The 24120-nt window shown below is 39.2% G+C and overlaps 1 protein-coding gene across 3 annotated transcripts in view; it reads left to right on the top strand.

The window, feature by feature from the left end:
- Nucleotides 1-24120, top strand: part of PRKDC (protein kinase, DNA-activated, catalytic subunit) — a 214591-nt gene that overhangs the window by 59994 nt on the left and 130477 nt on the right. For all 3 annotated transcript variants that reach the window (XM_042923148.1, XM_042923150.1, XM_042923151.1), the window contains 9 exons: nt 6984-7078; nt 8781-8880; nt 9993-10126; nt 13848-14102; nt 18151-18374; nt 19086-19297; nt 19722-19854; nt 20292-20447; nt 21292-21495. In XM_042923148.1, coding sequence (XP_042779082.1) covers nt 6984-7078; nt 8781-8880; nt 9993-10126; nt 13848-14102; nt 18151-18374; nt 19086-19297; nt 19722-19854; nt 20292-20447; nt 21292-21495 — 1513 coding nt within the window. The remainder of the gene's footprint in view (nt 1-6983; nt 7079-8780; nt 8881-9992; nt 10127-13847; nt 14103-18150; nt 18375-19085; nt 19298-19721; nt 19855-20291; nt 20448-21291; nt 21496-24120) is intronic.

Raw genomic sequence — 24120 nt, 5'->3', positions numbered from 1 at the left:
ATCTTATAATGAAGAACCTAGCTTTGTTTGGTCCAGATTGCTTCTCTCAGGAAATGGCAGTTAAGATATGAGGGAAGCAATTGTAAAAATAAGATAGATGATAGAGGTAGAGACATGATGGATATAGATGGATGAATAGGAATCTCTGTGTTTATGTGCACATGCACACTTATATGAAAATTGACTAGAGTTTGAACCCACTAGGTTATTTTTATCATTTTAAACTGTGAAGTCTATAGGTACAGAGGAGCGTTTAAAAATAAGTGTGAATCTATCACTATTTTCAGACGACATGGTACTCTATAGAGAAAACCCTAAAGACCACCAAAAAACTATTAGAGCTAATAAATGAATTCAGTAAAGTTGCAGGATACAAAATTGATATAAAAAAATCTGTTGCATTTCTGTACTTCGGTAACCACTTATCAGGAAGTGAAATTAAGAAAACAATCCCGTTTATAATTGCATCAAAAAGAATAAAATACCTAGGCATAAATTTAACCAAGGAAATGTAAGACCACAGAAAACCATAAGACGTTGGTGACAGCAACTGAAGAACACACAAATAAACGGAAAGATATAGCATGTTCATGGATTGGAAGGATTTATATTGTTAAAATGTTCATACTCCCCAAAGCAGTCAATATTTAGTGCAATCCCTATCAAAATTCTAATGGCATTTTTCACAGAAACCAAACAAGTGATCCTAAAATTTGTGTGGAACCACAAAATACATTGAGGAGCCAAAGCACTCTTGAGAAAAAACAAAGCTGGAGGCATCATGCTGCCTGGTTTCAGACTATACTACAAAAGCTGTAGTAATCAAAGCGTGTGGTATTGGCATAAAACAGGAAGATCAATGCAACAGAATAGAGAGCCTAGAAATAAACACAGGTAATCATGGTCAATTAATTTTGACACAGGAGCCATGAATAAACAGTGGGAAAAGGAGAGTCTCTTCAGTATATGTTGGTGTTGGGGAAACAGGACAACTGCATGCAAAAGAATGAAACTAGACTGTTATCTTACACCATACACAAAAATTAACTCAAAATGGATTAAAGACTTGAATGTAAGACCTGAAACCATAAAATTCCTGGAAGAAAACATAGGTGGGTAAGCTGTTTGACGCCAGTTTTGGCTCTGACTTCAAAAGCAAATGCAACAAGTGCAAAAATAAACATGTGGGAGGGACTACATCAAGTAAGCTCTTGACAGGAAACCATCAATAAAATTAAAAGGCAACAAAATGTGCTCCGTATCACTAATCATCAGAGAATGCAAATTAAAACCACAATGAGATATCACTTTACACCTGTTAAAATGGCTACTATAAAAAAGACAAGTAACAAGTGTTAGCAAGGATGTAGAAAAAGGGGAACTCTTGTGCACTGCTGGTAGGAATGTAAATTAGCATAACGACTATGGAAAACAGTATGGAGGTTCCTCAATAAGAATAGAAGTACCATATGATCCAACAATTCCACTTTTGGGTATTTATGCAAAGGAAATGAAACACAAATTCAAAAAGATATATGCACTCCTATGATTATTGCAGCATTGTTTAAATTAGCCAAGATATGAAAACCGCCTAAGTGTCCAACATGGATGAATGGATAAAGAAAATGTGGTAAATGGATATGATGGAGTATTACTCAACCATAAAGAAGAATGAATTCTTGCCATCTGCGAAAACATGGATGGACCTTGAGGGCATTATGTTAAGTGAAATAAGTCAGAGAAAGACAAATACCATATGATCTTATTTGTAAAATCTAAAAAAAAAAAAGGACAAGCTCATGCAGTTGGTGGTTGCACAGGCCAGGAAGAGGGGTAGGCAAAATGGATGATAGAGGTCAAAAGGTACAAACTTCAGTTATAGAGGCATACCTCATTTTATTGTGCTTTGTTTTATTGCTCTTTACAGATACTGCATTTTTTAGAAATTGAGTTTAACTATTGGCTCTATTTTTCCAACAACATTTATTTATTTTGTGTCTCTAAGTCATGTTTTAGAAATTCTCATGTTATTCAAACTTTTTCATTTTTCCTGTATTTGGCATGGTGATCTCTGATTAATGATCTTTGATGTAACTATTGTAATTGTTTTGAGGTGGCATGAACTGCCATATAAGACAACTTAATTGATAAAGTTGTCTGTGTTCTGACAGCTTCACCAACTGGCTGTCCCCCCATTTCTCTCCCCCTCCTTGGGCCTCTGTATTCCCTGTGACACAACAATATTGAAATTAGGCCACTTAATAACTCTATAATGGCCTCTAAGTGTTCAAGTGAAAGGAAGAGTTGCATGTCCCTTGATTTAACTCAAAAGTTAGAAATCATTAAGCCTAGTGAGGAAGGCCTATCAAAAGTCAAGATAGGCTGACAGCTAGGCCTCTTACACCTGTTAGACAAGTAGTGAATGCCAAGGAAATGTTCTTGAAGGAAATTAAAGCTGCCACTTCTGTGAACACTTGGATGATAAGAAAGTGAACCCGGGTTATTGCTGATATGGAGAAGGTTTAGTGGTCTGGATAGATCAAACCAGCCACAAAACTCCCTTAAGCCAAAGCCTAATCCAGAGCAAGGCCGTGACTCTCTTCAGTTCTGTGAAGGCTAAGAGAGGTGAGGAAGCTACAGAAGAAAAGTCTGAAGCTAGCAGAGCGTTTGTGAGGTTTAAGGAAAGAAGCCATCTTCATAACATTAAAGTGCCAGATGAAGCAGCAAGTGCTGATAAGTTATCCAGAAGATCTGGCTAAGATAATGAAGATGCCCACGCTAAACAACAGATTTTCAATGAAGATGAAACAGCCTTCTATTGGAAGAAGGTGCCATCTAGGACTTCTGTAGCTAGAGAGGAGTCAATGCCTGGCTTCAAACAACAGGCTGACTCTCCTGTTAGGGGCTAACCTAGCTGGTGACTAAGTTAGAGCCAGTGCTGATTTACCATTCCAGAAATCATAGGGCCTTGCAGAATTAGGCTAAATCTACTCTTATCTGTGCTCTCTAAATGGAACAGCAAAACCTGGATGCCAGCACATCTGTTCACAATCTGGCTACTGAATGTTTCAAGTCCACTGTTGAGACCTACTGCTCAGAAACAGATTCCTTTCAAAATATTACTGCTCAGTGACCATGCACCTGGTCACCCAAGAGCTCTGATGGAGAGGCACCATGAGATTATATGTTTTCATGACAGCCACACAAAATCCATTCTGCAGTTCATGGATCAAAGAGTAATTTTGACTTTCAAGTCTTTTTTTTTTTTTTTTTTTTTTAATAAGCTTTATGCCCAGTGTGGGGCTTGAACTCACAACCCTGAGATCAAGAGTCACATGCTCCATTGAGCCAGCCAGGTGTCCTGACTTTTTATTTAAGAAATATATTTCATAAGGCTATAGATGCCATAGAGAGTGATTTGTCTGATGAATCTGGGCAAAGTAAATTGAAAGCCTAGAAAGAATTCACTGTATTAGTGAATTCGCATTTCTTTATTAAGAACATTCGCAATTCTTGGGAAGAGGTGAAAACATCAACACTCATAGGAGTTTGGAAGAAGTTGGTTCCAGCCCTCATGGATGAGTTTGAGGGGTTCAGGACTTCACTGGAAGAAGTAACTGGATGTGATAGGAATAGCAAAAGAACTAGAATTAGAAGTGGAGCCAGAAGATGTGACTGAATTGTTGCAATCTCATGATCAAACTTGAATGGATGAGGAGTTACATCTTAGGGATGAGCAAAGAAAGTGGTTTCTTGAGATGGAATCTCTTCCTGGTGAAGATACTGTGAAGATTGTTGAAATGACAACAAAGGATTTAGAATACTACATACACTTAGTTGATAAAATAACAGGCTTTGAGAGGATTGGTTCCAGTTTTGAAAGAGGTCCAACTATGGGTAAAATGCTACCAAATAGCATCACATGCTACAGAGAAATTGTGTCTGAAATGAAGAGTTAATCGATGCAGCAAACTTCATTGTTGTCTTATGTGAAGAAATTGTCATAGTCACCCAGCCATGAGCAGCCATGACCATGACCCTGACTGTAGCAGTCAACACTGAGACAAGACCCTCTACCAGCAAAGTAATTATGACTTGCTGAAAACTCAGAAGATGGTTAGCATTTTTTAGCAATAAAGTATTTTTAATTATGTACAATTTTTTTAGACACAACACTGTTGTGCTCTTAATATATAGTACAGTATGAACATAACTTCATATGCCCTGGTGAACCAAAAAATTCACTTTACTCCCTTTATTGAGATCATTGCTTTCTTTTGGTTGCCTGGAATCAAACTCATAATACCTCTGAGGTGCCATATTGTAGAGTATGGTGACCATAGTTAATAATACTGTATTGCATATTTCAAAGTTGCTAGGAGAGTAGATTTTAAATGTGCACGTCACAAGGAAAAAGACTTTGTATGTTGATGGATGTTAACTAGACTTACTGTGGTGATCATATTGTAATATACACAAATCTGGAGTCATTATGTTGTGCTCCTAGAAGTATTATAATGTTGTATGTCAGTTATGCCTTACTTAAAAAAACTGTGTAAAGTTTGTTGAATAATAATAAAGCAAGTTCTTGTATACTCCTACCTAGGTTAAGAAATAGAGTATTTTCAGAATTTTATACCCTCCTCTGCACTGAACTAATCATTCTTCCTTTGTATTACTTATTCCCCTTTCTTTTTTGTTTCATTTTGTGTGTATGTGCCCTAACCGATATACTCTTGCATTTTGAAAAGGTGTGAAGGTCAGTGTTTTCATTGTTAGGTGAAGTATCCTGGGATAATCCGCTCCGTGGAGACTAGTTGGCTGTATCTCCTTGAGAGATTACAGGAGCCCATTCCAAGGAAACAGAGTGACAAGGTTCATGTCAGTTTTAGAAAGCACAGCTCTCCAGAATGGTGTGAAGTAGACCGCTAGCTGACATCAGGGAGAAATATCGTCTGAGGGTGTGGACTGCCCTTGAACTGCAGCATCTCACTTCCCAGGAGTCCATCCCCCATATGTCAGGAGCATGTCAAAGCAAAATTCTCTTGTGGGATAAATGAGCACTGTCAGCTGATCCAGGCTGAAATTGGACAGAAGAACTTCACCTGATCATGGCAGGCCAGGTTAAGAGTGGAATTTGGGCCATATTCCTTCCAGGTTGAAAAACCCATAGGGGCGCCTGGGTGGCTCAGTCAGTTAAGCGTCCGACTTCAGCTCAGGTCATGATCTCGCGGTTTGTGAGTTTGAGCCCCGCACCGGGCTCTGTGGTAACAGCTCAGAGCCTGGAGCCTGCTTCAGATTCTGTGTCTCCCCCTCTCTCTGCCCCTTTCCTGCTCATGCTCTGTGTCTCTCTGTCTCTCAATAATAAATAAACGTTAAAAAAAAATTAAAAAGAAAAAAAGAAAAACCCATAATAATGGTGTTTTGGTGGAGACGGCCATTAACCAGTCTCTTTCTTGGGTCTCATGTCTGAATCAACTTGTGTCTCCTCTTGAATATCCCCTTTACTTCTTTCCTGTGTTTGATCTTTTGTTTTATTTTCCTCTGTTGTCTTCTTTTTTGGATATTCTCATTTGTTGGATCACATTCCAAGAGGCTTTTTGAGAGAGGTACATGAGAGACAAATTTTTTGAGACCTTGCATGTTGAGTAATATAAAAACAAGTTTTGTCTCCTTTCTGCATGCTGGTAAACCGTTTTGCACACCTTTCTTTGGAAGCACAGTTCTGAGTTATCATTTTGTCATGCCATTTCTCTACTTACCTACTTTTACCTCGTGTTGATACCTAAGATAAAAGCTATTGAACTCAGCCCGGCCTTCCAAGACCTCCCCAACTTTTTCAGTGTCATCCCCAAACTGCTGTTCCAAATGAACCTCTTTACTTACAGTACTGCTCATTTGCTTGCTGTTTCCTGTGTTTTCCATCTTGCTTCCACGTCTTTGCCCATAGCATACATTTATTGGTACTGTCCTTTATTTTCAGTGTCAGGTCTGGGTGTGCGACACTGGGGGAGATGTGGAGCTTGTAGAGTTCTGACGGGCCCTGCCCCTCCTAGGATTCAAACTTGAAAGAAAGGAAAGAAAGAAAGAAAGAAAGAAAGAGAGGAAGGAAGGAAGGAAGGAAGGAAGGAAGGAAGGAAGGAAGGAAGGAAGAAAGAAAGAAAGAAAGAAAGAAAGGAGTTCAGTACTCCTGCCAAACCAAACACCAGTTAGTGATTCTTACTGTAAGGGTTCCATCTTCTAGCACCTCGCTCCAGTTCGTTTGCTCCAGGAACGCACTTCTTCCCAGTGGGCGGTACAGTGACCCAGCACTTCATCACACAAGTAGAACTTGCAATTCATAATTTTCTCTGAACTCCACTAAGATTTAGTGCCTAGCCCTGTCACTTTATACTGAATCATTTACTGTCCTGTGTTATTAAGGGACAAAATTTCCAGGGAGAGATCTGGCCTCTGCCTTTCACCCGCCCATGAGTTTACCCTTTATAAGAAGATGGTCCACAGACACTGTTGACTGAATTAATTATTTCCATTTGCCTGACATGGTTCTAAAAGGCTTAGTGTTTACTGTTGATGTTAACTTACTTTTGGATTGGATGAGAGCTTTTGAAATTCTTTGATTTGGAAAGAATGTGGATATGGTATGAGATCTTCTTTTCTATTAATTTTGATGAGGTGTGTGGAAGTGTGGTCAGAACAGTGGTTCCAAGGTTATGTGCTCTGAGCAGTTCCACAGATGGAAGGGTACTTGTATGCAGAGAAAAAGCCGGTACCACGTCTTTTGGTTTATGTAGTTTTTGATCTGCTCTTGAGGAAGTTTTCTTCTTTGAAAAGCATTTGTTGTCACAGGTTTTAAAACATTTGAGCCATTTTTTAAAGACAAATTTAATTTGTGTATTTTTCTGATAACACTTTTTTCCTTTGTCACTTCTGCTTTATTGTTTTTCCTAGAATATTGAAGTTCACTACTCTTTATTTTACAGGGAAGAAGAATCTCTAGTAGAACAGTTTGTGTTCGAAGCATTGGTTATATATCTGGAAAGTCTGGCCTTAGCACACACAGATGAGAAATCCTTAGGTAGGTCTTACCTGAGCTTTTTGTTTGCGTGCCACTTGTTAGCCTGACAAGTTTTCAAGAGCTTTTCCGTTCAGGAGTTAAGCCTCAGGTAGTTCTTCATAAGATGATGCTTTTTTTTCTCCCGTCTCCTCCTTTAGGATGATAAGTGTGAAGGGGGGGATATGCCCCTCCAGTACCTCTAATGCAGTTTGTGTAAGTCTTCAATGCTCACCGCCTCTAAGACCTTGTGCCCTTGGTGGCCACTGAGCTTGACCCCTGGCTGGTCAGAGATCCCACCCAGGGCAGGTGGGACAGTTTTATTGTGCAGCTCCAACGAAGCCAACCAGTTACTATGATGACACAAAATGTGAGAATATACGATTGCACCATGTAAAGAAAGCTGGTTGTAATAGCCACTGAAAAGGGCAATATAGATCTCATTACAAGAATGTGATAAAGCTATTTCTACCATAATTAAGAAATAATGTAAAATAGTCAGAAATAGACTTACTATGAGAGTAATAGATGGTCGTTTTTACAATTATATTCTGTCCTGTAGTCAGTCTGAGTATTGTGGAATTTCTGGGCTGGAAGGCTTCTTAGACATCTTACCAGAGAACGTAAGTGACTGCTGTAGCTTACATAGCTGTGTGTGACAGAACTTCTCTTTGACTTACTCAGATTTTATTTTCTGTTGTTTTCTGTTTTTTTGAAAGACAGGTTGAGCTCTGTTATCCTTCATGTTGATAGCCTGCTATGGGTAAAATTGCTTAAGATTTGGCCCTTGCGATCAAAGAGCTTAAAATTGCTCTGTTTATCTTGACATCTTATATAGGTGTATTTTGTTAACAAGTGAAACTTGACTCTTAAAAATCACTGCCATGTTTTCAAAGCATAGAAAGAAAACTTTTTCTTAGTAATAGAACCCAGGTTGGGTAAGGCTCCTTTCCTAAATAACCCAAGATGTTTGTGAATGGTTTTACTCATTTGCTTTGATTCTCCTTCAGCGGCTGTATTATTAAGCTATAATACAAGTGGGTTTTTTTTTTTTTATTTAAAAAAAAATTTTTTTTAATGTTTACTTTTGAGGGAGAGAGTGTGAGTGGGGGAGGGTCAGAGAGAGAGGAAGACACAGAATCCAAAGCAGTCTCCAGGCTCTGAGCTGTCAGCACAGAGCCCGACACGGGGCTCGAACCCACGTGAGATCATGACCTGAGCCGAAGCCAGATGCCTAACCAACTGAGACACCCAGGTGCCCCTAAGCTACAATATGGTTTAACCTACATACAAAGAAGGCAAGGTCAAGGAATTTATAACCCCTAAATAATAGCCTTAAGTTGAGGTGCACAGGATCTGGCCTGGCATGCGGGTTTTGTAATGCCTGTACAGTCCTCCACCTCAGATCCATTATGTGAGTCTGTGCTTTGATTGGCTGAGGGCTGCTGGAACAGTTTCTTAGTAGGTACAGTGTTGCTGTGTGTGAGTGTGTTTGTGCATGTGCACTATACTCTCCTGCAGTCTTAAATGTGGGTTTAGGTTTTGTTTTGGGACAGTGTAAATCGTTTATTTAAATTTTGTTTTCTGAGGGATGAAACGATATTGACTCTATTGTAAAATTACCTTTTTAGTTAAAAAATTAGGTCAATAAATGTATAATACCAATTTATTAACAATAACCAGCTATATAACTCCTTTGGAAATGTATTTTTATACTCGAGAACAGGTACAATTCAACAGTGTTGTGATGCCATTGATCACCTGAGGCGTATCATTGAAAAGAAGCGTGTATCTTTAAACAAAGTTAAAAAAAGACGTAGGCCACGGTAGGTGATATTGCTTCCTTTTTAAAATTTTTTCCAGCATAAAACTAATTCTCAGTTAACGAAAGAAAATCTGGAAGGAATGTGTGGAAGCATAGAGAATTTAACCAAGGAATGTGTGGAAATAGGCGGAGTCAATTTCTAGGACACTAAAAACTTTGTGTTTGGAAATGCTTGGTTTAAGGTATAAATTTGTAACTGAAACATTTATTTTGAGTACAGATTTGATGTGGAATTACTTGACTAGAAAATTCATGAACTATTGTAGAGTAAATTTGAAGTATAAGAACTGAAATATTGAAATGGTAGCATTTTAACAGTCATGGAAATTTAGAATTATGAAATGAAGCTACCTAAAGCTAAGACTGGCTTATTAACCAGTGGTAGCCAGTCTTCTCTCTTTCCATTCTAGCAAGGTCTCCCATCAGGATGGGATGTGCCATGCATCAGCCCCTCTAGATCTGTGGATCTGTGCGGGGTGTCCGGGGTGTCCACTGGCTGCTACCACTGTGACGAAGTATTGGCACATGTAAATTGGATATTAGTATTTCCTCTGTTGTTTTAAAATTGATTCTTTCAGATCCTGTTGTTAACTTTTGACCTCTCTAGATCATTGGTTCTCAATCTGAAGCAGTGATCAGCATTACTTGAATGTTTTGTTAAAACACAAGTTGCTGGGCCCTGGCCCCAGAATCTTCCAGCAGGTCTGGAACAGGGCCAGTAATTTGCATTTCTGCCAAGTTTACAGATGATATTGATGCAGCCAGGTCAGGGGCCACAATTTGAGAGGCACTACTTTAGATCTCAGATCCCCTTTTGTTTTAAGGTACATTGAAAAGGAAACATGAAAATATTGGTGCTGTTGTTTTAAGAAATGTTTTTTAAATTTTTTCCTCAAAAAAAATTGAAGGTAAGCAGCATTTAGGACCTATTTAACCTGTGCCATTTTGATTGTATGCTAATGATAATACATTAAAAATAAATTGAAAGCCTTTGGATGAGGTTTCTACATGTATTAGTATGGCAAAATTGAGTTTATGATTTCTAGATTCTTGAGTTAGCTAAATACTAAATGTTGGGGCGTGCATTAAATATAGTGTGTTGTCTCCACATAGAGGATTTCCACCCGCGGCATCATTGTGTTTACTAGATGTGGTCCACTGGCTGTTAGCCCACTGTGGGAGGCCCCAGACGGAATGTCGACACAAATCCATAGAACTGTTTTATAAATTCGTTCCTTTACTGCCAGGTATTGTGATCTTTAAGTCTTATAAATTATGGGTTTTGCTTTTACCACCAGTTTAGAGATGTGTACTTATTTAAAATGTAAGCTTTCTATTATTCAGATGAATGTAACAAATGTTCCTAATAAGAAGATAAGTATGTTCAATAACCATTATGGATCGTTTGCATGGCAAAGGGTAAACTATGGGCTGTACGTTTCACAAAGATTTACAGAAAGAAAGAAAAAAATGCTAATTTGATGTCAAATGATACAAAGGAAATAAATTTAGAATATCCCAGTATCTTTTTTATTCTACTACATTTTTGCTTTTCTATCTCATTTAAAAGAAATGAAGAAGAGTTGGATAACCATTGCGGTTGTCAACATGATATTCAGTTAAGATTTAGAAATTTTATTTATAGTTAATGAAATACTGCAATGTTTTTATTTCACCATGTGATTAATAAGAAATTGTTAGACTCCTAAATTTGAATGATCTCAGATTACTGTGAGATTAAAGGAAAGCAATGAGCTTGTGCTTATTAAATAACTATTACCCTAAGTCATTGAATTGTACTTATAGTCTTGAAATAATTACTAAATTTCTTAGGAATAAATGTATTGTTCTGTTTTCTCCAGTAAGTCCGAACCGAGCTTTGGGAGCATGGGTGTAGGGAGGCTGTGCCTCAGGACAGGCCCAGGCCCTGGCTTCCCCCTGTAGAGTGCACTGTGCACGAGTGCAGAACCAAGATGTGCTGTGGTGTGTGTGTCTGGATAAGAACAGTGACAGTGCACTACAAATCATGAGAAAGAGCCGGTCTCTTTAGAAAATGGGGTAGAGTACTACTTTGGGGCTTTTTCCTCATGGAAGAAGAGGTGAAAATTACTTGGTATAGTTCTAAAACTTAGAAGATTATACATTTTTTATACTATGGAATATATTACGTTGTTATATGCTATAGATTTATAGAGCATATATTACAACTCTATTTGTACTACATATACTATTTGGTATACAAATATGTAGTATATATTTGCTTATTGCCTCTAGTTAACAAAGTTAGTTTCTTTTTTTTTTTTTTAAGTTTATTTTGAGAGAGAGAGAGCATGACTAGAGGAGGGGCAGAGAGAGAGGGAGAGAGAGAATCCCAAGCAGGCTCCATGCTATCAGTGCAGATCCTGATGTGGGGCTTGAACTCACAAACTGCAAGATCTTGACCTGAACCGAAACCAAGAGTTGGCCACCCAGGTGCCCCTGCAAAGTGAGTTTTCTTATGTTGTCATTGTCACAACAGTCCTGTAAAGTCCATGAAGATTGGACGAGGTGGAGCGGTGGGGCATGTTTTCCTTATTTTTAAAGGAAACTTCGGCCCAGATATTATGTCAGTGGAACTAGTTGGCAGACCCGTCCTCCCTCCAGGTTGGGTCTCTGGCTCTCCTGTAGCCCACACAATTTCCAGTGACATCAGCTTGACTGATCCCATACATTTCTGTTGTTCTTAACTGCCTACAATAGGGACCTCACATATTTTCAATGAAGTAAGTGGAGCTCTGCCTCTCAGAATTGTTTCCGTCACACAAAGCATGCCAAGTAGTTGGTGAACCTTGGCCTATTGCCGACATATACTTTGCATAAAAGGGATGAGCATTCCTTGGCTTATCTCCTCTGTGCCCTCCAGTTGTGCTTCCACCCCTCTCTCTGCTATATTTAACTCCTACTGGTATTTTGGGTTTTTGTGAAGGTTTTTTAAAATTCCAGTTAACATACAGTGTTGTATTAGTTTCAGGTGTATAATATAGGGATTCAACACTTCCATATATTACCTGGTGCTCAGCAAGCCAAGTATACTCCTTACCCGCCACCTGTTTAAGTGATTCTCCCTCCCCACTTCTGTCTGGTAACCATCAGTTTGTTCTCTGTAGTTAAGAGTCTGTTTCTTGGTTTGCTTCTCTTTTTTTCTCCCCTGTGTTTATTTGTTTTGTTTCTTAAATTCGACACTTGAGGGAGATCATATGGTATTTATCTTTCTCTGACTTACTTCACTTGGCATAATAGTCTCTAGCTGCGTCCATGTCATTGTAAATGGCAAGATTTCATTCTTTTTTGTGACTGAATAATATTGATACCACATCGCTTCCTTATGCATTCATCAACCAGTGGACACTTGGGCTGCTTCCATATCTTGGCTGTTGTCAGTAAAGCCGCCTCCAGTGATTTTTAAGGGACAGTGTTAAGTGTCTCTTTATTGATTGATTGGTTGGTTGGTTGATTGACTGAGAGAGCGATGCAGTGGGGGCGGAGCAGAGGGAGAGAGAGAATCTCAAGCAGGCTTCACACTCAGTGTGGAGCCCGATGCGGGGCTCAATCCCATGACTGTCAGATCATGCATGATCTGAGACAAAATCAAGAGTCAGCTGAGCCACTCTTTAGTGCCCCACAGGAGTACACTGTCACCAGGTGTGCTAGGTAATGACATGTGCAGTCATGTCCCTATGACATGTGTCAGGGGCTTCTGACTTCTGATGTTCATGTTGGATGGAAAGCCAGGGTCACAGCAGCTATAGTTTTGAGGAGGAGACTGAGGAGGCAGGGATCTGGGACAATTCCCAGCTGTCGGAATATGCTTTCCCAGGCCCATCCGTTCTCTGTGTTCCCTTGTCCTCTCCTTTCTCTATGCCTGTCTTTCTCTGTCCTTCCTGTACTTTCTCTTCTATGACTCTTAGCTAGCGTGTGAGAGAGAACTTAAATATTATTTTTACCCATTATTAGTTTTATTTTCTTTGTCAGTTTTTAGTGAAAATAATGGAAAGTTTGATGTTTCTGTCTGAAACAAACCCTGAAAACATGATATTGAATCTTTGCTTATATAGCTAATAGGTATTTTTTTAACACAATAGGGAAACTGTTTCTTACTACATCAGAAATACTTTATTCTTTTGCATTCTTCTTTAACTTCATTAGAATCAGGATGATTTGACCTTTTGAGAGTCCCTGATTTCAGAGCATGCAAAATAAAATTTAATGTTTTTTCATTTTCAGTTTAGAAAATGATTGATACCTGAAAGAAAAGATGTCTTTTAAAACAAATAATTTGAGTCTTTTATTTAGCAAAAACTGCCCTTACTGTGTGATATTATAAGCACTTTTTCAAATATTAACTACTTCATTAATCTTTGAAGGAACCTCAAAGGTAAATATTGTTAAGATGAGAAAACCGAGACACAGAGAGGCAAGGTCCACACAGCCAGGAAGTAGGATAGGAACTTGAGAGTGGCAGTGCTCTTTTTGTGTTTATTCTTTAAATTACTCCTGAGAAAAGGGACAATAGTTTTCAAGAAAAAAGGCAAGGGAAAGGATAGGACATTTATAGCTGTGCAAATGGTATCCAGCCATTTTTATAATGTTTAAAGTAACTGAAGAGAATGGCTTTGGTGGAAAGACCTTGGCAGTAATTACAGTGAACCAAGTTATGATTACTATGGTTAAAAAAAAAAAAGATTATCCCTTATCATTCTGAAATGTTACTGCTCTGGTAGATGCTTCATATGGGACTTTTATGGAAACTATATTTGAAATACTCTGATATTGCCAGCCTGGTTCTGCTCTGGTTCTTTTTGTTAACATATCCTACTTAATTCTAGCTTTATTATTGTTTATTATTATTATTATTATTTATTACAGTGATTAATTTTAATCATGTGAAAGTCATTTGTATGTGTGTTTTAATCTTGTTTCTTTCTTAAGGCAACAAATCACCTTCTTTGTGGCTGAAAGAGATTCTCAAGAGCAAAGATCCTTCCTTTCTCATAAACATGTTTGAGGGGGGTGGAGGAGGCTGTGGTCGGCCGTCAGGCATCCTTGCTCAGCCCACCCTCTTCCATCTGCAAGGGCCGTTCAGCCTGCGAGCTGCCCTGCAGTGGATGGACATGCTTCTGGCGGCGCTGGAGTGCTACAACACCTTCACTGAGAAGAAAACCCTCGCGGCACCTGAGGTCCTGGGTGGGTAACACCTACGCACGTTGCTGCGGTCCAGTTCTGCCTGGAGCCATTCCGGGCAAAAGTGCAGCGAGGTCTTTGACTAGACAGATGCCCCTGGCAGCATCGTAGTTAACAAGGGCGATAAGAGGAGCGTTTATTCAGTCGCTGCGTTATCCTTTAAGCTCACGTGAGGGCGAGAGTCTGGTGCACACGACTGAGGCCGTGGACACCTGTCTGGCATCTGTACTTCTTTTGTGTCCTGAACAGGTTCTTGATGGCCCTTTTACCAAGTGGCCTTTTGAGGCTGTCATTTGCTTTAGCACATTACAGGAGTTCTTCCTGGGCACCTGGCTGGCTCAGTCAACAGAGCATGTGACTCTTCGTCCCGGGGTTGTAGGTTCGAGCCCCTTTTGGGTGTAGAGATTACTTAAAAATAAAATATTAAAAAAAAAGCGTTTATCGGGGCGCCTGGGTGGTTCAGTCGGTTAAGCGTCTGACTTCAGCTCCGGTCGTGATCTCACTGTCTGTGAGTTCGAGCCCCACATCAGGCTCTGTGCTGACAGCTCAGAGCCTGGAGCCTGCTTCAGATTCTGTGTCTCTCCCTCCCTCTACCCCTTCCCTGCTCATGCTCTGTCTCAGTCTGTCTCAAAAATAAATAAAAACATTAAAAAAAAAATAAAAAAAATGTTGATAAAAGAGTTCCTCCTAACATGAGGCTCTGTGATCGTATGTTTCTGAGTAGCATGTCTTCATTTTTCTTGCATTTTCCTATTCCTTAGTGTTTTTACTGTAGTATGATGATAACAGTGTTGTTTGCAAAGGATAGTATGCAGGGTGGAGTGTTTGGTGTGCTCCTTGGCCCGTGCCGGGAAGAAGGAGATGGCAGCCTCCGTCCTTTACGTGATCTAAACGGGACCTGGGAAAGCAGGGGGTGGTTCCTGGGAGGTGCATCTCTGAGAATACAGCATCTGGAGCCAACTGTAGCTGACAAGTACGCTCTAGGCTTCGAGGTTCTCTGAGCAGGCTGTTCGGGGTGTCCACCGAAATCCTCTCTCGTGGGCTAAATATCCAGCTTGCCACTCAGAACATGATATGTTATTTCAATGATTTTCAGTGTAGACAGAGCATCCATTCTGGTAGTGGTGCTGGTTGGCTAAAGGAACTACCAGTCTCTCTTTAATTCTGTCAGAGGTGAGGTGTCTTGGGGATTTGGGAAAAAGAACCAGGTTGTCTTGTTGTCTTTCTTTTAGCTTGAGAAAGTTGGAACCAAACATGGTGGGGTGTGTGTAATGTGTGTGCACGCACACACACTGGGGTTCCGGAAAACAGATTTTATACCATTTTGAGAAGATCTGACTCTCTAGGATGGGATTCTGCATGATTCTAGTATGGGATTCTCAGAGGGATAGGTCAGAAAAGTTCTGAAACTTTAAAAATAGCAATAGTAGCTATTCAGTTGCAAATAGTACCTTAAATTTGTTGTTGTTTTTTTTTAATTTTTTTTTTTTAACGTTTATTTTACTTTTGAGACAGAGACAGAGCATGAACGGGGGAGGGTCAGAGAGAGAGGGAGACACAGAATTGGAAGCAGGCTCCAGGCTCTGAGCCATCAGCCCAAAGCCCGACGGGGGCTCGAACTCACGGACCGTGAGATCATGACCTGAGCCGAAGTCGGACGCTCAACCGACTGAGCCACCCAGGCGCCCCCTAAATTTGTTGTTTTAAGAGATCTCGTATATCATTTTGAAAATTTAAGAAAACAAAAAAAAGTATAGGAAATATGTAAAACCTAATTGCATTCCCTAGTGACAGACACTAAGACAGTTTAGTGTCTACTTTTTAAAACTTTTTCTATGCGTATAATATATATATTTAAAAATTTTTTTTATTTTTTAACATAATGGGTCATATGCATGCTTTGCTATAATTTGATTTTTAAAATGAAACTTAACTTTAAAAAAAGTTTTTTTTAATGTTTATTTATTTTTGAGAGAGACAGAGACAGAACGTGAGTGGGTTAGGGGGAGAGAGACAGGGAGACCCAGAATCTGAAGCAGGCCCCAGGTTTGAGCCCGATGCAGGGCTCGAACTCACTTGCTGTGAGATTATGACCTGAGCTGAAGTTGGACGCTCAACCGACTGAGCCACCCAGGTGCCCTGAAACTTAACTTTTAAACAGAAAGTTAACATACTGGATGTCCTTTTATGGCAGTGTATATACCTTGAACTAATTTAAATGACCGTGTAATACTAAATAATGCAAATGTGTCACAATTAAGCAGTCTTCAAACTGTTTTATTTATTTACCTTGTGAGGAGTGGGAGACATTAAAAACAACATACCTTCTTTCAAACTTGACCAAAAAAAAATCCTCTTTGCTTTAAGTAATTGAAAAAATTAATTTCTGGTGTGTGTCGTAAATGTGGGCATTTAACATAAAATTGTTAACATTACTTAAAAAATGTATTCAGTGGAGGCTAACTACTGTAGAGATTTTTTGTTTAACATCTTTATTTTTATTTAATTGCTTTAAAATAGTTTTTTATGGCAATTTTGCAAAGCTCCTGAATTATTATTACTGTTCCATACCCTTCACATTTTTTATCCTAAGTATCATGTTATTATGCTTATGTTTTTATTTACTTATAACTCTACATCTTTGCAACAAAACGGTCTACCTGTTACAAGTTTCTTCTGTGTTGGGTTATCGTGGCCTTTGTTATTAGGGCACATTTTGTGTATTACCACCATAACAATATAAATATAATATTTTGATAAATAGTTATTATATATAAGAAGTAAAATTATATGGTTAGAATTTTGTTTTTGTTTTGTATAGGTTTTACTAAGAAAAACTTACCTAAATGAGTGCCATATTTGAATAATGCTAAAATGTTCATTTTTTTTTTTCACATTTAACATACCTGTTAATTAGAATGTGTCATACAGCACATTGTTCGTTGAATTTAAGGATATTTGGTGTTTGAGAATGAAATTCTTAATATATTTTCTCTCAGTTCTTTTGAATAGATAGTGACCTGTCATCAGAATTATTATTATTTTTTTTTTTAATTTTTTTTAACGTTTATTTTTGAGACAGAGAGAGAGCATGAACGGGGGAGGGTCAGAGAGAGGGAGACACAGAATCTGAAACAGGCTCCAGGCTCTGAGCTGTCAGCACAGAGCCCGACACGGGGCTCGAACTCACGGACCGTGAGATCGTGACCTGAGCCGAAGTCGGCCGCTCAACCGACTGAGCCACCCAGGCGCCCCCAGAATTATTTTTAATGATCTGTCAAGTTGGCAATTTGATGAACTAGAATTTTATGAAAACAAAGAATTGGAAACCCTTAGACTTATAAAAGGATTTCTTACTCGTCCTTGTCTTTGCTCTCTCTTTCAACATGTACACCACTTTTTAAAATTGTCCCTCTGTTTGGGAGGTCTTTACACCTGGTATAAAAACTACAGTGGGACTGGGTGTTGTATGGAAACCAATTTGACAGTAAATTTCATATATTAAAAAATAAAAAAAAATAAAAAAAAAAAAAAAAAAAAACTACAGTGGGACTGAGGAGAGGAGAAGGGTGTTTTATCTTCCTTCCTGTAAGCAAGACTGGGGTGATCATGAAAGGAGTGGAGATGGGAGAGGAGAGCCAGCACCTTTGTGTTTTCAGAACGGCGACTTTTATGAAAAAGTCCATTTGGGAGTTCATGCAGTTGTTTCCATAAAAAGACCACTGCCATGATTTGTCTCTCTTGCCCCTTTGAAGGATATTTAGGTTGTTTCTGTTGTCTCATTATTAAAAGCTGCTAAAATGAAAATCCTTACAAGCACATCTTTATAATTCTGCCATTATTTCATTAGGATAAAATTTTGATGCTGGATCAAAGCATACGAGCTTTTTAAACATTTGATAGAAATTGTCATAATCTTCTAAAAGCTTTGTAAGTTTGAATTTTGACTAAATGTGTATCATGCCTATACTTAAAGAAGGAATTTTACGTTAATTTTAGTGGATTTGGAAGGAAGCATATGTTAATATTTGAGTGTAATTTTTATTTCTAGGTACTGAAACACAGTCTTCGCTTTGGAAAGCTGTGACTTTCTTTTTAGAAAGCATTGCTATGCATGATATTATGGCAGCAGAAAAGTGCTTTGGCACTGGGGCAGTAGGTCACAGACCCAGCCCCCAAGAGGGAGAAAGATACAATTACAGCAAATGCACAATTGTGGTCCGGATTATGGAATTCACCACAACACTGCTCAGCATCTCCCCAGAAGGCTGGAAGGTAGGGTCACTGGCTGTTGCTCTTTTAGTTTGAGGTCAGCACCTGGCACTGGAAGAATACTTTCCGGTACCTATTAAGAGTGGTTTTGGCTTCCTTAGAAGTTCCCATTGCTGTAGGAGTTATGTGTTCTCGAAAGTAATAAAATGCAGCGTTTTTATCTTACTGTGTGAATAAAGTACAAAATAGTTTCTCTAAATGTTCTATTGGATATTGCATTTTATGCTACGATCGATCAAACATTTGCCTTAGGAAATGTACATTAGCAAATATTTGTAAATGTATCTGTGAAGCTTATTATATAAACAAAGTCCAGTCAGTCCATCCAGTTAATACATACTGAGTGCCTCCTGTATGCAAGGCTGTCTGCAGGTACAGCATTGCCCTAAACCGGGAGCCATAGAACTATGGTCCACAGCCCACTTCCCACTTGCTGCCTGCTTTTGTAAGGAAGGTTTTATTGGAACACATCTGAGTCCATTTGTCCATGTATTGTCCATGGCTGCTTTCATATTATAATGGCAGTTCATTAAGTAGTTGCGGTGGAGACCACTGGGTCCACAAATCCTAAAACATTTATTGTCTGACCCTTTACAGAGAAAGTTTGCCAACCCCTGCTTCAGCCAGGCAAAAATCCCCAGCTTCATGGACCTTACACTACTGAAAATCTAAATGCTGACTCGGATGTGTTTTTATTCAAATCATCTTTTGCAGCTCCTTGAGAAGGATTTATGTAATAACACAAACCTTATGAAACTCTTGGTGAAAACCCTATGTGAGCCCTCAAGCATAGGTTTCAATATCGGTGATGTCCTAGTTATGAATCGTCTTCCTGATGTTTGTGTGGACCTGATGAAAGCACTAAAGAAGTCCCCGTACAAAGACATCCTGGAGATGCACCTCAAGGAAGAACTAACAGCACAGAGGTGGGCATTCAGATCGTGCTTGGGATCAGTGTTGGGCACTTGAAGGTTGCAGCGTATTCTGGCAGCCACACGTGTGGCTGCTGTAGTCCCATTTCCTAAAGTAAAGGATCTCATCAGTGGGGTGTTTGACGCAGAGAATCTCATTAGTTGTTTGAAAATCATCTATTTAACAAATGCCTCCCCTGCACCTTATGGTAAGCAAGTCTCAGGTGTGGCTCAGCCCCATGTTGATTTCCATGGCTGGATTAGTGCCTGGGCCCCTTGTTCAGTGTTAACCTGTGTTTGCTTTCCCAGGTCACGTAATGAATTTGAGTGTCAGGCAGTTAACACATTTATAACAGAACACACACGGTTTTTTGGTGTATCCTGCTAATTTGGTGAGCTAGCACTCATCTAGTTTCTTTTTGTTTTTCTCACATGGCAGCATTGAGGAGCTTTGTGCCGTTGACCTATATGGCCCTGATGCTTCTGTGGATAGGGCCAAGCTGGCTTCTGTTGTGTCGGCTTGTAAACAACTTCACAGAGCTGGTTTTTTGCATGTTGTCTTACCATTTCAGGTAAACAGAGCCAATGTGTTTTTACGTTTCTCTTAGTTGATTAACATAAGCAGTCCATTTCCTTGTATATATGTGTGTTTCACACATCCTGTATGCATGGGATATGCTGAAATGGGAATTACATAATGACTTGTTCCAGACGTGCTGACTTAGAGTACAGATATACAAATTTATAAGTGTAAAATGAAAATAAGGACATGTATATTTCCCACAGCCTTCTGAAGAACTTTGGAGACTGCTATTGTGCCCTGTGGCTAGGCAATATAAATGAAAAAATATAACATGCAAAGCAAAGTTGAGTGAAAATTTTCCTGACAATTAGAAGGTAGTTGTCACTGTTAATGACCATGGATATTTTTAATTAATGAAAGGTATGAAATTGTGTGTTTTTATAAAATATCTTACTGCTGGATGTTTTAGTATTGACTTTATTTTAGTCTGCAGATCAGTATTCTGTTGGCACAAAACTTCTTTCCCTGGTTTATAAAAGCATTGCACCTGGGGACGAACAACAGTGCCTTCCTTCACTAGACCCCAGTTGTAAGCGACTAGCCAGCGGACTTCTGGAGTTGGCCTTTGCTTTTGGAGTACAGGTAGGAACAGTAGCTGCACGCTGTGCTATCCTGCTGATGGAAATATATAGCTCATTCGTAACATGTTTCTAAAAACAGGAATTTAGTTGGAATTTAGTTAAGTTCTTAGCTCCATAAGTACTTTAATAGATTTACATGATCTGACTTACTTTCTAAAAGGTTTTTTAGATAAAAGAAATAGGATAAGATTCTTCTTAAACTGGGGTTTTGTCTATCCCACTTTGTTTCCAAAAAGACTTTAGAGGGCAGAGAACATTTTGTGTCTATAAAGCTGGACTGTTAACACGGTGGCTTCCTCTTCCCCTGTCCTTAGTGATCTCAGATGGCTGATTTGGGAGCACCCCTGGAGGATAATTCCAGAGGCACCACAGAAAGATACCTTCATGGCTTTTTGAACCATATAGGGCTGGCCTCAAACAGTCTCTGCTGTAGCTGAGATCTGTTCACCAGTCCTATGTGTTCATTCCTTCCAATCTGTCCTCCCTTCTCCTGTAGCAGAAAGCTCTTCTTTGCCCCTTTGTTCACTTAATGTCAACAAGTTACGTATTTAAATCGTCTAAAAGTACTCTTACTATCCTGTCTCCTCAAAGAAACAACAAGATTCTCTGGGAATTTGGGGGAAACATGAGTCAGGGAAGATTTCTTTCCCAAAATGAAACCTAGAAAGTACAGGGTCATTGAAATGCATATAATTCAGACTTGAACCTAGACCTTCAAATACGAGGTTCTCTTTAGACCTTACTGTGTGATTTTCCACTCTCAAAGTTAGCAGCTTCCCAGGAGTCTTTCTATAGCAGGTAAGATACATACTCTTATCATCGTACCTTTCCTTGCTTCTTCACAGTGCGAGCACCTTGTGAATCTTCTCCTGGATACAGCAGTGTTGTCTCTGCCACCCTCAGGAGCGTCCCAGAGAAACATGGCCAGCTTCTGTCATGGAGAGTATTTTTATAGCTTGTTCTCAGAGACAGTCAACACTGAATTGTTGAAAAATCTAGATCTTGCAGTATTGGAACTCCTGAAATCGTCTGTGGATAATCCCAAAATGGTAATGAAATTTTTATTTCTTATTTTTATTATTTTTACTATTTTTTCTTGTAGCAAGAATTACCATCAAACTCCACACATTGGTCCAGAGACCCTTGTGGTGTTAGCTAAAGACATGCTCCTGTACCACACTACCTGCACTTGTGAGTTGTTTGTGGAATTTTTATTTAAATGAAATATATTTTCTTATATAATGCTTATAAAAAGATTGCCATGTTCTTGAAAAATGTCATTAGAACAAAACAGGATCTCTTCCTGGAAGGTTGAAAACTTTTGCCAGTGTTTGAAAACAAAATCAAAGGGAAGAAAACACAGCTTTTATGAACAGTTAATAATGTTAAATGGATGTGGAAACGTGGATTATTTTTTCTAATCTCTCATTCCCCCAGAATTTCTAGGCCTAATATTACAAGGCACAGCTATGTAGGATGTTGACTTTTGTGAAGAAATGGCGTTGGAGCTCCTAAGCCCGTCGTGAGGCCTGAGCCCGCCTTTGTGTTTGCACCAGCCGCCAGTTGGTCCCGTACATTCAGTGTCCTTTCTATAGTTATGGTCCTTTCACAGGTTGGCACAGAGAGCCATCGTTTCCTGTGCGATCCTACTGTAGTCCACTAGGCCCCCTCACATTGAACCTTGGAGCTCAGTGTTTAGTATATGTTGACTTTGGTTTGTTAAACTTGTAAAATTTTTAAATTTAACCCAGTCTGTAGACAGTCAGGAACTGGGAACTATTGGGAATGGCCATTTTAAGGGAGAGTACATAATTTCCTATTGAATTAAGCTTTTATTCCACACAGTGTTTGTCTGTTGTAGGAGAGTACTTTGTGTCAGATTGTACTAGGTATTTATGTTTTTTAAAGTTAGAAATGAACTTTTAATAAGTAGAACATTTTGATCTCCGAAGCTATTGAGGCTTCTGGTGAAGGTGATGGATAAAAGCCATAAACATTTATCTCCACTTCCTCCTCAGCTCCCTCTAAAGTGACAGAAATGGGTTTGTGGTTTTTTTTTTTTTAAACACAGTCTTAAAAGACACAGATTAAAGGAGAAAAGAGAAGAGAGACAGCACTTTGGAAGCTATTTCTAGCAAAAGGGCAAGTCGTAACAGATTTTGGGATCCAAGAAAGCTGCAGTATGACATAGCAGTGGGGAGACAGCTGATCTGTGCTGTAGAGCCTAGGCTTTCTTGGGTCTGGCAATAGAGTCCCAGGCCTCCAGAGTACCAAGAGCAGGATGTGAAGGAGAGACCAAAGAGGGGAGGACTGTGTGAAATGTAGCTGTCCCCTGCCCCCCTGCCAGGTTACCTGGCCTTGCCTTGTCCTCAGGGGATTGATCCTTCCCCACTTGAGGACACTCGGGGCAGCCAGATTTCTACAAGGGATAGGTATCTCTGTGCTGGGGCACCCTAGGCAGAGCTGAGTGGAGGATGTCTTTTTTGTTGTTTATTGGGGAAAGACCTGTAATTAAGAGTAGAGTCATGTTCTGTATATAACACCAGTATTAGAGTAATGAGGTAAAGTTTGAAATACTTGGCACCATACGAAAAACATTTTATTATTCCACAAGTGAAAACTCTGTTTTGTATTTTAATCTCTCAAGTTTAATGTCAGTTCTCGAACTCTTTTGACCTTTGTCTCCCACTAGTATTTTTTTTTTTTTTTTAACATTCACTTATTTTTGAAAGAGAGAGAAAGGACAAACAGGGAGGGGCAGAGGGAGAGGGAGACAGAGGATCCGAAGCAGGCTCCTTGCTGGCAGTGGAGAGCCCAGTGTGGGGCTTGAACTCATGAACTGCAATATCATGACTTGAGCCAAAGTTGGACACTTAACTGACTGAGCCACCCAGGTGCCCCTCCCACTAGTATTTTTGAACAACCAAAATGTTTCTGGTGTGTGCTGATGTTTGGTATTTTGCTCATTTTTCTGTTGGGGTGAACCTTCTTATTAGTTTTTAAGGGGTTTTTGTATATTAAGGATAGTAGACCTTTTCGCAAAAGTCCTTTTTCCTACTGGCCATTAATCTTTCAATCTTACTTGGAGTGTTTGTTCTCTACAGAAGTATTTAATTTATTATAATTAAATTTATTAATCTTCTTTTCTGAAAAGCACCAGTCTGTTCTGTGTATCTGTGAGTTCTATTTTGTAGATTCCACGTATAAGTGATATCTTTTTTTTTTCTATCTTTTTTTTAATCTTTTTTTTTTTTTTTTATCTTTCTCTGTAGGACCTATTTCACTTAGCGTAATGTCATCAGGGTCCACCCCATGTTGTGACAATTGGCAGAATTTTCTTTTTTTTAGTGGCTGAATAATATTCCATTGTATATGTATATGCCACATCTTCTTTATTCATCTGTTGATGGACACTTAGATTGTGTCCATGTCTTTGGCTATTGTACATAATGCTGCACTGAACATGGGGGTGCAGATATGTTTTCTAGGTTGTGGTTTCCTTTTCTTCAGATGTATACCCAGAAGTAGAATTGCTGGATCAAATCATACTTCTATTTTTAATTTTTGGAGGGACTGTCACACTGTATTCCATAGCAGCTGCACCAGTTTGCATTCCCAACAACAGTGCACAAGAGTTTTTCTTCATATCCTCGCCAACACTTTTGTCTTTTTGA

Source organism: Panthera leo, chromosome F2 (assembly GCF_018350215.1).
Source record: "Panthera leo isolate Ple1 chromosome F2, P.leo_Ple1_pat1.1, whole genome shotgun sequence".
Lineage (NCBI taxonomy): Eukaryota > Metazoa > Chordata > Mammalia > Carnivora > Felidae > Panthera > Panthera leo.
Note: the sequence above shows the minus strand (reverse complement) of the source record. Positions and strands in the feature narration are given on the sequence as shown.